This window comes from Indicator indicator, chromosome 23 (genome assembly GCF_027791375.1).
Source record: "Indicator indicator isolate 239-I01 chromosome 23, UM_Iind_1.1, whole genome shotgun sequence".
Lineage (NCBI taxonomy): Eukaryota > Metazoa > Chordata > Aves > Piciformes > Indicatoridae > Indicator > Indicator indicator.
The window spans coordinates 4,908,224-4,925,503 of NC_072032.1; the positions used below are offsets into that span (position 1 = coordinate 4,908,224).

Sequence of the window (17,280 nt, forward strand, 5' to 3'; positions counted from 1 at the left end):
GAGATGCCTACAAATTAATGTCACTTTTTCTATTTTCTCATTGTCTAAAGAAGCTTGGAAGAACCACAGCTTAACCTCAGCAGTTCAAACCAATTTTCTCTTTTCTTCTCGCTGCCTGCCTGTGGCAATAATCTGTATTTAAGCACAGGCTTTGACAGCTGTGATCTGCTGTCATGCTGATCAAGCTGTCAAACTGCTTCTTGCAGTGTAGGAAACAGAGCTCACAACCTGCAGCTCCCTAATCAGAAGTGTCTGCTTGGTGCCTAGGAGAGGATGTCCTTAGGTGTCCAGGCAGATTGCAGGTGAATGCAGCTACAGCCAAGGGTATGGCTCTCAAGAAGTGTTTGAACCATAAACTCTGCTGCAGAGTTAGAAGGTCCTGATTATTGCCTTTGATTCTACAATGTCTAACTTAAGTTAATCTAGTTAAGAACTCTTTATCAGTACTGAGTCTTAAGCCTCCCAGTCTGAGCCATGGTGCTCATTGTTCAGTTGAGCTGATAGAGCCATTCAATAAAGTGATTCTGAATGAATGAGTGAATTAAATGCTGGTTGCTCTAGGGACTTTTGTCCAATTCAACAGTTCCCAGTAGTGCTGAGCCAGGCTTTGCACTTTTTCTTCTTCAGTACTGCCCACTTAAATTCATCAACCTGCCCTGTCGTCTTTGCCCTTATTGATCCTGTTTACCTTACACCTTACCCCTTGGTCTTGGCCTCCATTCTCTACTCTCTTTCCATTCCCTGTCTCATGTGTTTCTATGGCTTCTGTCTTCTCAAACCTGATAGAATATGAAATGCTGTCACCCTTCAGTATCAGCCCACCTCACCAGAGAGATGCAATGATGATTGTTACCCAGCTTAATTGTTGTGGAGACACTTGGAGCCAGGAGTGAATGCCTGCTGGGCCTTTCTATTGCTTGAGTTCTTCAAACAGTTTTTCTGTGTTTTTAGTAATTTTTTTCCCCCAGGACTGCTCATTGTCTGTCAATCTTAGTCAGAAATTGGTACACAGTTAGTGTGTTGGTATGAACATCGAGACAAGGCAGTTACATAAACCTGTGACTGGGAAGAAGGAGTTGAGAAGTTTAGGTTGTGAACACAAAATTAAGGAAGGGGAGGGGTTGGTGCTGTGTTGTGATTCTGGAATGACTTCGGTCTGCTGCATTTCTGCTCTGGTGCCAGCGTCTGTACCACATGGGGGAACTCCATCACAAGACTTTTTCTCTTTGTCTGATGCAGGAAACTGCCAGGCAGAAATGTCTACGCCCAGATGCACAACGAAAAAGAGCAGGAGATGACAAGCCCTGTTAATCACAGTGAGGACACCCAGAACATCATCCAGGGTGAGGAGTTTATTGATGATGATCTGGACTCTCAAACGCTAGGGAACGCAAGAGGTAACTTCATTTTTAGTTTATACATTTTCACAAGTGATTGAATTTGGTTGGTTGGTTGTTTTTGGTTTAGCTTTTTGGTTTTTTTCTTCTTTTTTGTTCCTCAGTCTCAGGAAGAAGCAGGTAGTGCACCACTAACAAAGGATTATTTCAGTTGTCTTCTGGCTTGCACGTGATGCAGGCTAATGTATGGATGATGTGCTAGGTAGAGCACGAGTACAGACTGAGTACAGTTGAATGTCAGGAGTCTTGCTTGGACAATTTCTGAGAGAACTTACTTTTGGATGTGATAGCTCGCAGCTGAATTAACTCCATAATGCCCCCAGTTAGTGAAACATTGAGCTTAGGCCAGGAGGATTTGTAGAGTCCATGTTTTCATGCTTGCAGGTGGATTGTATCTAGATCCATTGCTGTATTTGCCATCGTGTTCCAGTGGCAATTAAAGTTTGCATTTCTAGGAAAATAACCCCTCTGAAAAATGTGATAAATCTTCCCTGCTTTAGCTGACAACTTTCTAGTATCCATGGGGTGGTCATAAGGAGCCCATGAGGGAAACACCTGCACAGAACGGTCTCAGTATCAGGTGGAAGAGCATATCCTGGCACCCTGAGGTTCTTTCCAGTGTAACCTGGAGTGCTGGTCTATAAAGTTCATTTCTTGTCAAATTTAGCATCGTGTTCAGACTCCTCTCAGGTCACAGCGAAAAATGTAGGATAATGGGAAAAGTTTCCCAGTTCCATTTCTATACATTTTGTGACAATAAATCAGATAACCCAAAGCCTTTGGAATTTGTAGCAGTAGGTTCATGGTGTAACAGGCAACTGTAATGGCTTCGTGTACACATGCAGCAGGATGATTTTTTAGCTGCACAAGAGGGAAGCCTGGGGCAGGACATAACTTCAGCAGAAGAGAGTTTTCTTTATCTTGGATTTCACCTCTATTGTTTGTTGTCAGTGTCTTTATTTTCACTTGAACTGTGTGCTCCTCCCTAGCTTCTTGGAGGTGTTAGCTTTGAACACAAGCAAAGAATCCAGACTCTTGCTTTGCTTTGTTTATTTGTGTCTTCTCTTTGACAGCCTTTGCATATGACTATCACTGGGTTTTCATTCAGTTTTGCAAGATGACCTTGATTGCACTCATGACTGTACCAGAGTTGGTTCCAAAAAGAACCCTGGAAAAACAAAGTCTGTGTTAAAATTGTTTGATCAACTCATCTCCAGGGTCTTTGGAGGAGAAAGATGAATGCTAACAAAGTCCTTGCAGACAAGCCTATTAAAGTGGAGCATTCAAATACCTCTAGTAATGTACAAAAGCACAACTTCCTTTAATGTAGAAAATCCCTTATGGCCTATTTATCTAAGGCAGCTTGGGGATGCTGGAATAAAGAAAGGCTGCCCTGATTTGTAACACATTCAGAAATAATCTCTACTTGCCCTGCACTCCTTGCTTGGAGATAAATAAATAGCTCTTCTATCTAGGCAGAGCATTATTAGGGTTAAAGAGTGCAAGATCATGATGTTCTGATGTGAAACTTGAGGCAGTTAGCAAATGCAGATCTCGAGGTGATTTGTGCTTCTGCCAAGCTGCAGCACCAGCAGCGCTTCCACCAGAGCGTAAAGAGTTCATTTCTGTGGACCATAATCATCTGTGTTTGTCAGCTACTGTGCAGCTTTTAGACACAAGATTTTATTTATTTAAGACTTGAAACTCCATTTCTGCTCCTTGCATTGTTTTCTTGCTTGCAGTACTTCCCGCTAGCTCCGGTATTGCTCAGTACTGCCAAGGAAATATTCCTGTTAATGATACTCTTCTATTTTATCTGGCTAGAGTATGAAACCTGGTATTATCCCTGCTTGATACTAAATTCTGATTTGCAGAAGGTTCCAATGCTCTGGAGACCCCTTCTAGTTCTGGAGAGCTTTCTGCCTCCCTGTTGGGAGCTGTCAGTAGCAGCCTCGGCTCCGTGCACAGCAGGGAGTTACAGGCCTGGGTTTCTGTTTGTTCTCTCTTCTCATAACTTTTGAATTTCCACAGTACAGTATTCCCAGACTCACCCATCCACTTTTTTTGTTTTCTATATATTTTATGTTGCCTACTTTATCGCAACCCCCACCTTGGGACTCCTCAACACCATTACCTTGCAGTGACTCCTTCTGGGAGAAGTGGCAACTTGAACAGCTACAGAGTTCCCTTATTGCTGATGCCGGTCAGTGTCCAGTCCCAGGTCAGTGGCATGTCGAATGGATGCCTCAGGTTCCATTCTCCTCCCTCACCCGCACCCCTCCAGACAACTACACCTTTTTAAGCCACAAAGGGAACCAACTTTTGCTGTCACTGGGATAGAAACCCTAGGAATTCACCACAAATCCACCACCATGACCAAAAAGCTTTGTGAGAAAAGTATGCTGTAGGTACACGGAGCTGTTGCACCTTCACCTGACCTGTGGTTAGATAAAGCCACTTGCTTTATGTGATTGACTTGTCCCTGAAATAAAAAGGGGATTCGTTGTGAAGTGACTGAAATACACTAATGCTGGCCCTTTGTTTTGTATTTTCATAGGCAATCACTCAGGCGTGGTTTTGAGCATCAACTCCAGAGAGATGCACAGTTACCTGGTTAGCTGATACTCACAGCTGAACACAAACCCCCGACAGACTCTTCTCTATAGCGATTTATTTTTCCCTGGTGATGTCACAACATTGCAAATCTGACTGTAAATGCTGCTGGAGGGGAGGTTTCTTATCAGTCCCATGGAGAAAAAGGTTCATCATCAGTTACCAAGGGAGAAGAAGAATTCGTCTTGCGTTCTCTCCATGGCCTGAGAACTTGTCACGATCGAGCTCAAGCTGTGGTAGCAAACTTGTAGCCCTAGGCACCTTCAATGCCACCTTCTTCTTTCTTTTCTGTATATGCTCTAGTTCTTTATGTTTATTTTTAGAAGGATCAACTGTAACTTTTTAACTATATTTTTAATTGAGGTATTCAGTGGAAGGCTGGGACTTTTCAGCCCAAAAAAGGTGATTTTTACACAAGTGACTAGACCAGAACAGATGGTTGGTTGATCACAGTGACATATTTTTAGGAGGCCAAGTCTTTCTGTGCTGGGAGAGGACTGAGCAAGGAGACAAATGCACTCCTGGTCCATATAAGCTCTTAACTTAAACATGTGTAAGACAATCTAATGAATTTAGGCTTAGGCCCTTCTGTGGATTTAAGTGGTAATTAAGGTATCTTATAATATAGGATAATGCTCTTGTATGTGTAGCAAGTCCTGACAAACCATCAGCACCAGTATCTGCCCCAGTCCTGCCCCTTGTCAAACAAAACCACCAGCTTGATGCTCTTTCCAGACCAGGTGCCTTCACTTGTGGACAGTTGTTTCACTCGCTCTCCTCCTGTCCCCTGAGCCAGCAGCTCCAGGCCGATGGCAGCTGCTGGATGAGTTATGCTGTAAAGGTCCCTTGCTGGTGGCCTGCCTCTCCTTAACTTTTCCAGAGAATGAAAATGCCTCCTCCAAGGCTGTTTCTCTACATGGTGATTGTTCTAAGATTGCTGTCAGGAGGGCAGTGCTGGGTAGGTCAAGGCTCTCCTCCAGGCAGGGCAGGGCAGGGCTGGGCTGGGCTGCCCATTGCCCCCCTCTGCCCACCCACATCCGTCCTTGGGATTTACCCTGGATGCTTGCCCTTGTGGGCAGGGTGGGCAAACTCTGGCCTGACCTTTTCCACTTGGGTTGGTTTGGCAGCCCAAGGAGGCCAGTGGGGAGGGTGGGCTGTGATTTAGGGGTTCATGTTGCCTTTCCATCACCACAGGGTGTCACTCGGTCCCTACCACTGCTGGCCTCTCTTCCTGCAGGGAAGGTGGGAGGGCTTCTGAAGGAGCTGCCTGTAGTAAGGCTTCCTTAATCCCAACTGTCACTTGGGTCAGTTTCTTAGTCCCCACCTCTGCATCCCTAGGGAACAGCAGTGCAGTGGACACACATCCTGTTGGCCATTTCCTAGTGGTTTATGGAACCATGTGGGAAACGGACAGCATTGTGATGAGTTCAGACAGCTGACGTCCTGTGTCACAGCTGCCTGGGGTTAGGAGGCTTCTCTCAGAAAGCATAGAATCACTTCTTGCCTTTGACAGAGAATAAAGAGCTCTTTGCTCACTGAATGTCATACTGATGCCAGTGGCAAGCTCGCACACCACCTTGCTTGAGGAGGAGACAGGTATCTAACTACATCTTTGTGAATCAACAAACAGAAAATATTGAATGCTGGTAAACCAGCGAAAAACTGCTTTTAAATGATCATGTGCATTGGAGTCATTCTCCCATGCATGCTGCCATCCAGTGCAGCAGAGGGGGGTGTGGTAATTGGGTGCAGTACTGTAGGCTCTCACAAACCCCACACAGGATGTGTGTGTGTGTAAAGCACAAGAAAATCTAGATTATAAATTCCATGTAAGGACCTAGTTGGGAAAGGTAAAGTGAGGCTTCTGAAAAGCAGTTGCAAACTGTTCAGGAAAATAATATCAAAACTTGTGCTAAAATGACTCCATCTGTGGTTGTCAAGTGCTGTGCAAGCTCATTTGCAGAGCAGCAGTGCTCTAGCTGCCTGTTGTCTGCCAGACAGGGGAGAAATCCAGGGGTTTGCACCTCTCTGAGCCTGGGGTTCTTGAGGAGAGCTGCAAATACAGAACATGCTGTGCATTGCAAGTTCTTGGGACTGTTGCACCAGAGGCTTTCCCTCCTCACCAGCTCTTTATGCTTTTTCTAGTGGAAGTGAGCTAGAGCAGGGAATGCAGTGGTATTGCAAGCAGCTCACTTGTTCCTGTGGGATAACTCTGAGGTGGTTTTTTTGTGTAGAGTGAGCGAGTGGTGGCACTCAGCCTCATGAACAAGGGGTGGGGTGGAAGCTCTAGCTTGAGATTGTTCTGCCATGGTTCATCTGATGGACAAAGGGCACTGCTGGAACCAGGTCAGGAGTACCTTGTGCTTTAACAGCTGCTTTTCTGTGTTCAGTGCAGGGATGTGTCTCTCTAACAGGGCTCTTTTGGGTCACTGCAGAATATTTAACTGCTTGCTACTCTAATTAACACTCAGCACAACACAGTGCCTGGAATCATGGGTTTTGATGCTTATTAATTTGATTCATGCAGCACTCCCGGGAGGTTGGTTTGTCATGTCTTAAACCCACTGTTTTCTAAGGAGATGTCAGTGTTGCTGAAAATGTATTTACACTACACAGCAGATAATAAGGAAGCCTGGCAAGAATAGCTTTAAAATGAATGATTTTACAACTGAGACAATCCCATTGCCATGTTCCTGTTCCTGATGTCTTGGTTTATTTTTAAGTTAAAAGTCTCACTAGTGCTGGGCTTCAAATTTCTTGACCTACGTCCATGACACCTTAGCACTTTATCTTTTATCTGTCTAAAAGCCTGATACAGGTCTACAGCAGCACTGAGCTGTTCCTGTATGTAGTCACACATGCACAAACATCTCCTGAATTTGTCATGTTCCAGTTCAATGTATTAGTGAGGAAGGGTGAGGTGATGGCTAAGAAGCATAAGGTGGGTGTCAGGTACCTGGGTTGGATTCTGTACCGGACTTTGGGCAAGTTACTTAACCTGTATGTGCCTCAGTTTCCCCACCTGTAAAATGAGGGTGATAGAAATTAGCTACCTCACAGGGGTATTGTGAGGCTAAATTAATTGCTGTTTGTTCAGCATCTTCATAATGAAATAATTTGGTGAGCATAAATTATTTCAAATTCTTTGCCATTAGTAGTTCCTAGTGCAGAGCAGATGGTGAGCTGTGCTTTAGGTCCCATGAGGTTCAAGAGAGACAGAGACCTACTGGAGAGAATCCAATGGAGAGCCACGAGGATGATTAGGGGACTTGAGCATCTTCCCTGGGAACAGAGACTGAGAGCCCTGGGGCTGTTTAGTCTGCAGAAGAGAAGACTGAGAGAGGATCTGATCAAGGTGTATAAATATCTGAGAGGTGAGTGTCAAGTGGAGGAGGTCAGGCTCTTCTGGGTGGTGCACAGTAATAAGACAAGGAACAACAGGTACAAGCTTGAAAGTAGAAGATTTCACCTCAAGATGAGGAGAAACTTCTTTACCGTGAGGGTGCTGGAGCCCTGGAGCAGGCTGCCCAGGAGGGTTGTGGAGCCTCCTTCTCTGGAGACTTTCAAAACCCAGCTGGATGCATTCCTTTAGTGGGCATACTGCTGCTGCCTACTGTCTCTCTTATGGAGGTCAGCAGAAGGGATGTGTAGTGATTGCCATCCTCCTTCCACAAAGAAATGTGGGAGATGTTTATTGTTGAAGAAGTTAAATGCATGCATTTGTCTGCAGTAACTTTTTCATGGTGCACTAGTGGTTCTGATAAATTTTGAATTTCAAGTGTTGCTTCAAGTCAAATATAAGGTTGCTAAGTTTAGAGAGTCAGTGACAATTTCAGTCACAGGTTTTTCCTGCTTCCTATGAAGCAATGTTATGTAATTTTTCATTAATGAGACTTGGGAGGAAAAGAGAAGACTAAAATTTTTATTTCATTGCATAGTCCCTGCCAGTTGGAGCTGTTCTTGCATATTGATTGATACTGCTGTTTTATTCCCATCTTCAGTTTTAGTTCAGAGCTTTGGAGTAAAGTAAGCGTGCATTTCTCCTGGCAAACTGGCTCTCCACCAGGAAGAAATTTATAAGCATTTACCTTTATATAAATATTGATCTTTGAGTTGCAAAATTATGTTGTGTCAAAGTCCACCCAAAGAGATGCTTCCTGGCTCGTTGTCTCTGCTCTAGTCCCAGTTGCACACTGCTTCTGCAGCTTTCTTTACGAGACTGGCATTTAGCCTAAATCTTACCAGTCTGAGAAGGGCTTTCTAAATCTTCCAGTAGAACAGCATTTAAGTGCTTAGAAGTAGTTAAAGGATCTGCTCAGACCATTTTCCTAATGCCAAGTCTGTATTTTCATGTTCCTTATTTCCTTTCAGTGTTTCTGTGTTATCCCTCTCGGTGCCATTAGGACGCAGGTTTATTCCTCCCATGGCTACGTATGTCATGGTTTGCATTCGTGTTCAGACTATAATCACCAACGTGACAAATTGTGAATTAACTCAGATTCCAGTTAGCTTTCAGAATGGAAAGCCTAACCCTGCAGTCTTTGGGAAATGTCAAGCTGTGTACTCTTAAGTTTTTAATCTTCTTTCCTGCATCAGCCCTTCTGCCGGACTGATCACCTCGGTACCTTCTCCTCCAGCTCTTTCTGCAGCCTCAGAAGGATTTCTCAGCATTGAGATAGCCTAGAAAAGGCCAAACCTGAATGAGAATATTGTGTGGACAGAGTTTTCCTTTTTCCTTTCTTTTCAAGCATGCTGCATAGAGCAGAGGGTTTATATATCCCATCAGGGAAAGAAGGAGCTGTGGTGGTATTCAGGTGGTGTGAAGACTGAAGAATGCAGCCCTCTTCAATACAGCTTTTGGGAAAATTTATTTTCCCTCTGCAACTGCTACATGCAGCAAGTGACTTTCAAATGATTTTTAATATGTGAGATCTGATTGCTTTAGGTCCTCAGCCCTGGCCTTTCCCTCCTGTTAAATGGAGTAGCAAATTAGGTAAAATAGAAATTGTGGAGCCATGTGTGACCAAATGAAGGATTTTCGTTCTCTTCATCTCTTTTTCCTTCTGTGAAGCTTGTCAGAATTACTGTTTGGAGTTGGTTAATGTGCTGCTAGCTGAGATGGTCTTCTGGAAGACAGTAAATAAGACCAGAAATACTGGAAGGCTTAGAAACACACACTCTGAAGTGCTCTGGTACAGCTACGTGAGCAAAATCCTTATCTCAGAGCTGTGATGGTTTGTATTAAAATACTTTTCTAAAGAGTATCTCTAACCATCCATGTTCTCAATTACACACCCTTCCTCTCTCTCTTCTTCAAGATTGATTTTCTTTTAGGAGTGACATTTACTAGCCCTGAAAAAAAGAAGTGGATTCTTTCCCTTACACAAGTAATTACCTTCAAAACTATTTCCTTGCAACTCTTGAAAGCGTTGCACAAACCCTGAGCTTTATGGATGGGCCTTGAATTCTGAGTTTCTGGAGAATCTGCATATTTTCCACTGATTTGTTGCAATACAGGGAACATAAAGCCCTGCTGGGCAGCAATAATACATGCAGCAGTACTTGGCACTGCTTCAGCAATCTGCCTTTGTTGCACTCTTTTAATGGCATAATGAGTATATTCATCACCAGGAAGCCCAGGCATTCCAAATAACTTCCTTAGCATGTCATATTTCTGGGCTGTTTGTTGCTAATTTTAGCCAGCTTTTGATACTTATGTTTAGCTCTTACTTGACAGTGTCTCCACTTGCAGCCCAGAGGGCAAAAAAACAACTTCTTCTCCTTTTTTGAAAAAGTCTGAATTCACACCATTTGCTTGTTAATTAAAACAGTTTAAAAAGGAAATGTTACTGGAATGGTGAAGAATTCATGAGAACAGCTCAGATAGGAAAACAGCAGACTTGTATCCACTCTTTTCTGAGCCATCCTTGTTATGGTTTATGACGAGGTAGGGCTGTGCAGAAGATGTGTACACCCCAGGCATCAGTACCATGCACGCAGGCAGCTTTCAAATGCTGAGACTACTCTAAAGGAGAAAATTTTAATACACCACTTACAGGTCCCAGATTCACAGATGGGCATTTAAAAGGTTCAGAGGAAGATGCCCAGCTCCCTGGCTCCCTTTGCTTGTGAGCACCCTCCTCTCATCGAGGTAAATCTTTGGAGGTGCTGAACTTTTCAGAGGGCTAACCTGCATCATTTGGTGCTTCCAACCTTTTGCTAAGCAGTTGTTGACACTTCATAGACAAAACTGTCTGACTTCTAATTCTCTTCTGTTTCTCCTTGCTTCTTGCCCTACTCCTTTTTTTGCCATTTTGTTCTTTTTTTATTACTGCCTGTGTGTTGCTTTGCCTTGCCTGCCTGCCCCTGCTGATGACAGCTCTCTACAGTCCACATTCTTCTTCCTTGAGTTTTGTTGTGCTTTATGTTCTGTTTCTATTCGGATGTGCACCCTACTGTGTCCTGAGTGACAACATGATCTCCTCCCTGTCCCTGTCTCCCCTCCAAGTTCTTCTGTCTTGTCTGGGTAGATGTAGTTCCCTTGTGTCTCACTGCAGTTGATCCTTCCTGTCTCTTTCCCACTTCCAGTTGTTTTAATCCTTTCACTTTAAATTTTGGCTCTCCTTTTCTCTAAATCTTTCTGGAACTCTTCCCTTTTGCCTTGCCAGGACTCCTCTCAGCTTCTTGTCCCAGAGCACATAATTCTAGTCTGAGATGAAGATGAAAATAAATAATAATAACCTGGCATTTTCCTCTCTCATCCACATGTGATGTGTTCTATGTATTTACTCTCTACAGCTACCTGAGAGGAGGTTGGAGCAAGCTGGGTGTTGGTCTCTTCTCCCAAGCAATAAATAGTGAGAGGAAGTGGCCTCAAGTTGCACCAAAGGAGGTTTGGGTTGGATATTAGGAAAAAATTCTTTGCTGCAAGAGTGGTCAGGCGTTGGAACAGGCTGCCCAGGGAGATGGTGGAGTCACCATCCCTGGAGGTGTTCATGAAATGTGTGGATTTGGCACTGTGGGACATGGTTTAATGGCCATGGTGGTGTTGGCTTGACAGTTGGACTTGATGATTTTAGAGATCCTTTCCAAGTGAAATGATTCTAGGATTCTGTATGTATTAACCTTGTCGGTCTGGAGTGGAAAATATACATTTGACAGACAGCTGTGCCCATTATCTCCAAACACCTCATTCTGCCTCATTTTGGGTTGTAGGGGTGAGACATGGTGGCTGCATGAGTTTGCTGGAGCTCAGTAAGGTGGTACCTGCCTTCAATCTGTCAGCCAAACAACTGCAGCAAGGCTGGGCAGCATTGTGATGTGTTTGTGTTGTAATGTGGGATGTCAGGTAGTGATAGGACTAGGGGGGATGGAGCAAACCTGCAGTGGGTAGATTCAGGTTGGATGTTAGGAAGAAGGTCTTCACCATGAGGGTGGTCAGACAATGGAATAGGTTGCCCAGGGAGATAGTAGAAGCCTCATCCCTGGAGGTTTTTAAGGCCAGGCTGGATGTGGCTGTGAGCAACCTGCTCTAGTGTGAGGTGTCCCTGCCCATGGCAGGGGGATTGGAACTGGATGATCCTTGAGGTCCCTTCCAACCCTGACAAATTCTATGATTCTGTGAAATGCTGAGGCCAAAGTACAGAGCCTTTTCAGGTAACTGTGACTACCTGGAGCTGAAGAGCAGGTCAGGATAAGAGGGTCCTTTGCTAATAGAGGAGCAGGAGGGAGTGGTCACCCCTCTCGGGAGCAATTTCACTTGTCAGGTTTGTGGGATGGGTGTAGATGCAGCATTTCCTAGGGGCAAAAGCAAGTGGCTTGCTTTCAAGTTCCACACAATATGAGTTTAAGCAAAGCCACCAGAGAGAGATTTGGCAGAACCTTCTTGTTGGAGAAGTTGATGGGAATAAGATAATTGAAAAGCTCAGTGGTGTCTTTGAAGGGTAGAGGCTGTTCTGGAGAGGGAGTGTATGTGGGACAGATGCAGGAGGGAGGAGAGCACAAGTCTGAACAGGACAAGGGAAGGAAGAGAAAGTTGGTGTTAGCAGTGTGTGATGTTGCCATGAGTTGGGGAGTTTGCTTTGCTTAATGCTTGGAGCTTACTTGAATTTGTAGTGGCAACTCTTTTCAGTTCTGCTGGTTGGGCACAGAGGCTTTAACCCATGAGGCTGAACTGGTGCAGCACCAGCAGCATGTGGCATTATCAGCTGCTCTGCCTACAGTTTAGGAGGGATCTGACTTAGAGCCACATCCCAGCTGAGGTGCATGGAGAAGAGACTGCATCCTGGGAGCTCTGTGCTCTGCAGAGGTAGCTCCAGTGTGGGGTTACTTCTGAAATGATTACAGAGCATTTGCTGATGGCATCCCTCCATGGCACAGCACTGAGCTAGCTGGCAAGGGAAAGAATGATTTTATAAGGTCTATGTCTTGGATTTGTACTGAGAAATTGTCATTTGCTAGAATCCCTCCATGGGCTCTAATTTTATAGTGTTTAGAGAGTATGAATGAGTTGGTAGAGTATTCCTAAGGGCAAACACCAGCAACATGTGACTAGAAATCTTAATTTTTCAGAACACGGAGTTCCTCTATTCCATGTACATACCAGGCATCTGAGTACAGCTCCTTTATTTGTCACTGACAAGCTATGATATATTTCCTCCTGGGTGTAAGTCATGGGCTGTGCTAGCTGCAGTGCAGGAGACTGTGGAGGGGAAATGTAATCAAATGGAGGAGGAAAGCTGAATTCTCCCCTCTCTCAATCCTAGCCTCTTCTGAGTTGCCTTTCTCTGCTTGTGGTTCTGCCAGGAAGCTGAGTGGATGTCCAAAGTGGACTAAATAATTTTTATTCCCTTCTGTGTGGCTGAGACAAAAATACTAAAAAAAACCTCAACCAAACAAAAAGGGCAGAGGAAGAGCAGATTGGAAGAGGTGGGAATCTTGATGAGTTGGCAGGGCACTTGGAGAAGCTTCCACTCTTGTGCTTTGCTTGTCACTTGCTCTTACAACTATGTGTAGCTACTGTGATTTTCCTTTCCACTAACTATAGGTAAGTTTCTTTGCAAAAGGGGAGGTGGTTTAGAGTATCAGCCTAGGGCATTGCAAGTGTGATTTAGGAGACATCAGCTACCACCCTTCCTCACCAAAACAAAATTATCAGAGTATCCACTGTGCTGCGTTTATGCACTAGGAACATCAATTCGCCCTGGACTAAGTACTGGAAGAAGATTTGGAGAGATAATAGAGTTGGGATGGGAGAATTTTCCATTTAAGAGCAAAAGATGAATGCTGGCACATTTACAGTGCATCTGGGGCTCTTTCAGCGCAGGTGGGTCCCAGATCATTGCAGATTCAGGCAGATAAACCATGCAGATTTTGTTGGCATTACTCATCTGAACAAAAGGAGACAAAAACTGGAAATTAAACCAAGCCTGACTACTATTTCTTGGCTAATTACAGCTACAGCTCTTGGCAAAGGGATGAAAGCCAACAAAATAAAAACTAGACCTGCCATAATTCTTGTGAGGATTCCCAGAGCATTCTTCACTGCCCTGCTCTCCACATGGAACATTTCTTTGGCATTGCAGGGCCAACCTCTAATTTGTGACTGTGCAGTTCCGACTTTGTCGATCCGGCTCTGTGTTAGGGAAGGGAAGTGCTCAGTTGTCACCTCCCTGCATACCTTCTCACCTGGGGGTCCAGCTGATTTTCACCTGCAATTCTGATTCCCATGGTTAGCACAAGAGGACTTTGGGTAGATGTAAGCTAATTACAACCCAGGCAGAACTTTGGTCCTGAACCACTTGCAGCTGCTTTGACCAGGATGTGACCAGCAAATGCTTAACACTGTGTTTCTGGCAGTAGTTTTCTGACCGCAGGACCCTTCCAATCCATGTAAAGATGATCATCCATATGCTGTGAAGGCTCTTGGTGATCATCAGTATGCCATAGCCCATACCATCCATGACCATGCAGTCCTCCTCTTCTGCTTTTGCACATTCTATGTTGGTTCAAACATGCCTTCTCCTACTGTTGTGTCAGGAGAACTTGACTTAAGCAGGTTCCTTTGTATCAGGGCTCAAAGGAAGAAGGAAAGAAATCCATAAGTGGTGCATTGTCATAAATGGGGGGGAGGGGGAAGTGTAATTTGTATATTTTTGTAAATATGTAACATTTAATGGCAGTTTTGTAGTGATGTGCTGTTTTTGAGGGAAAACCCCAGCAACCCACAGGTCTTTGTTTGAATATGCTTAATGTAACACTTAACTGTGATCCAATTGCACAATTAATAGCTTAATCAAAAGTCTTGTGCAATATGTAGTGCACACATAACCCCACTCTCTGTTGGTGATCCACAACCCAGTTCCTGACAGCTTTTACTGGTGGTGATGAACTGTGCAGCACAGTTTATCGTGGGCTCTTTTCAGCTTCCAAACATGTAGCAGGCAAACTACTGTATACTCCTGTGTACTCCACTGCATCCAAAGGTATGCATTTGTCTGAGAACCTGCACTACAGGTTTTTTCTTTAATAAAATTTGATTCTAAACTATTGCTTGCTTTTGTTTTTCTTGTGAAGCACTCGGTGGGATTTGTGGAGGGAAAATGGTTTGGCCGCTGCTCGGTCACGAGCAGCTGACTGCTCAGCTTCATCCTCCTCCACTTCAGCCACTCCACTCCATCCTCCTGTACTGCAGCTCAGCTCCATTCCGAGGGAAAACAGGGAAAAGTCTTTTCCCCCGTGTCCCTAGCAAGTGGATTTGTTGCAGTAGAATTGGTGGAGAGTGACACTCCGTGGTGAGACTGAAGCCTTGCAACTGCAGGTGAAAGGCTGAATGTTTCAATCTAGCTTTAGAATTAAAGAATCCAGCAAGGTTTAACCTTGATCTACCTGTAAGAGATGGCCAAAAACAGAACCAAGTGTGTTCTTCTGCCCTTCCCATGTCTTTATTCCATTCTTTTCCATTGGTATCTTCACATACTACTTGCTCCTTGCTTACTCTTTTAAGTGTCTTGTCTTTATCTCACTGTCCTCCTGAAGAGTTGCCTGTGCTGTACAGGATCTGCATCCTCCTTGCAAAATTGAGGGGTATGCAAATCCAAACCTCTCCTTAGCTGGCTGTGTGCAAGGTTTGGAGCCTGGCTGTTACTGATCCTGGCAAGAGCTCTGTGGAGGTCACTGGGTTGCTGAAGTCAGGGTGTGCTGTGCATCCCTGCAGCTTGGACATTCCTCCCTGCTTCACGGTGTTGAGGTGAGCTGCTGCTGGCTCAGCTGAGGTTTGGGGCTGGAATAGTTTGTGGTTTGCAGAGAAGGTAAGCTGCACTGCAGGTTAGCAGGGCAGCTCAGCCTGTGAATTCTTACTGAGTTCTAGGCTGTGAATTGTTTCTAAAGCTCATCCTGGGACAAAGCAGCAACAGAAACCATGATCTGGTTTTGTTAGCCACAGAAATTGTATAGACTGCAGTGAGGTTTTAATGGGACACCAAACAGATTATTTATTCATGGGGTGGGTCTGCCTTGAGGGCCAGAAGGAAAAATGGCCAAACTCTAAGTTTAAACCTCATTTTCTCAGTCTGCCCTAATTCAAGGCTTTCTCATCGTCCCTGCTGAAAGACTCAGCAGCCAGAGGACCCAGTGCTATGGGGTGTATGGTCCCACCCTGCAGGACGTCATGCTAAAGGTAAGGCTGGGCTCAGAAATGAAGCTTGAGGCTTTCCCTGCTCGAGTAGCTCAGCTAGAAAAGCATTGGGATGGTTGTCATTTTAGGTTTCTCCAATCCTGTGGTGTGGGTAGCTCAGACTTTAAACTGCCGTTTACAGGTAAGCAGCCTGCTGGATCTCTCATTCTGCAGGTTTAGTGCTTGGATACAAACAAAAGCAAAATGAAAAGATGCCCTAAAGTCTGTAATTTTTAATGATGTTCCAATAGATCATTCTGAGGAATGTTCCTGAGCTGGAAGGGCAGGAGTGAGGACAGACATGGACGAGTTGTTCTCGTAAATGAGGCACCAAATGGAAGTTGCTAATACCTAACCTGAAGGGCTATTCTCCTTCACAAACCAATTTCCATTGGGGGGGAGGGGGGGAATATTCACTGCAATTCTGCTTCCTTTGCTGTCCTCATCAAAGCCATATTAATTGCTGTGCTATTTTGAAGCCTGGTTTCAACATCATCATAAATTATGTCTCTATAATAAAACTTCTGAGTCACAAACACCAGCCAATATTTTTTTTCTGTTTTCCATTAAGGCCCTGATTTCTTTTCCTTTTTTTTTTTTCCTTTTTCCTTCTTTTTGTGATTTATGCCTTAAAAGATGCTTTGCTTTCATATAAATCCAGCTGCTGTGGTGAAAATGTTACTGTGCTCTGACCCTCCTGGTTTTCAAAGGCTGAAGCAAAATGCTACAAAATGTTGCTTGGTTCATTTTAATGTGATAAAAAGGATCCACTCTGACTATTACAGCATCACACCAAGAGCTGACCTCCAGAAAAAAAGCAGCAGCAGAGGTAAATGTTAAAAAACAGGTTAAAGAAGTAATAATTCAGAGGAATAATTCAATGGCAGCAATTATCAGTCTGTTTTAAAATTAATGGAACCAGGAATGAAGATTTTCACTTAAGTTCAACTCAGGACCATGCAGCTGTAATTCTCCTGAGCTATAATTCCACAAAATCAAAGAGAAAAATTATTTCCTTGTCACCAGGAGAGGTTACTGAAGAAGAATATTCTTGATGTAATTGAATTATTTCAGTTGTCTAATACATTAGATAGGAATTAGAAGGAATTAAAGTGCATTGTCTTGATCCTAAGACAGATGCTTGCTTTAAAAATGAGTTGAAAAGGATCTGATCTTGTTTTATAGGAGGAGGCTTCTGTAGCTGCTGGTGGGGAGAACTAAATATGGAAGAAACCAGCTTCATTTCTCAGCAGCAGGGTGGCAGGAAAATGGGGAGCACAGGAGGACACCCAGTCTGCACTTCCAGCCTCTACCCACCCTGGAGCTGGACTCTTCTGTTCAGAGCTGGTAGCTTTGTGTTTGATGACCTTAAGTAATTCTTCCCTGACATCACCTTTGTTTTTTTATTGTAAAATTCTTGTTTCCTGATGTTTTCCCCTCTCCATCTGAAAAATGGTGTCACAGGGGCCAGTGTTCATTTGCTAACCAGGAGTCCTTTAAAAGCCTCTTGCTGAATACTCTCAATGAGGGGGCTGAGGGTGCTCAACTGATGCACCAATTAAAAGAAAATATATTAAAACAACATTACAGCACTGC

The 17,280-nt window shown here is 44.1% G+C and overlaps 1 protein-coding gene across 1 annotated transcript in view; it reads left to right on the top strand.

Moving 5' to 3' along the window:
- The window catches only part of SORCS2 (sortilin related VPS10 domain containing receptor 2), a 535,405-nt gene extending 531,427 nt beyond the window's left edge, over nucleotides 1-3,978 (top strand). Inside the window, exons 26-28 of the mRNA XM_054391420.1 lie at nucleotides 1,240-1,397; nucleotides 3,539-3,618; nucleotides 3,955-3,978. Coding sequence (XP_054247395.1) covers nucleotides 1,240-1,397; nucleotides 3,539-3,618; nucleotides 3,955-3,978 — 262 coding nt within the window. The remainder of the gene's footprint in view (nucleotides 1-1,239; nucleotides 1,398-3,538; nucleotides 3,619-3,954) is intronic.
- Nucleotides 3,979-17,280: the final 13,302 nt, after the last annotated feature.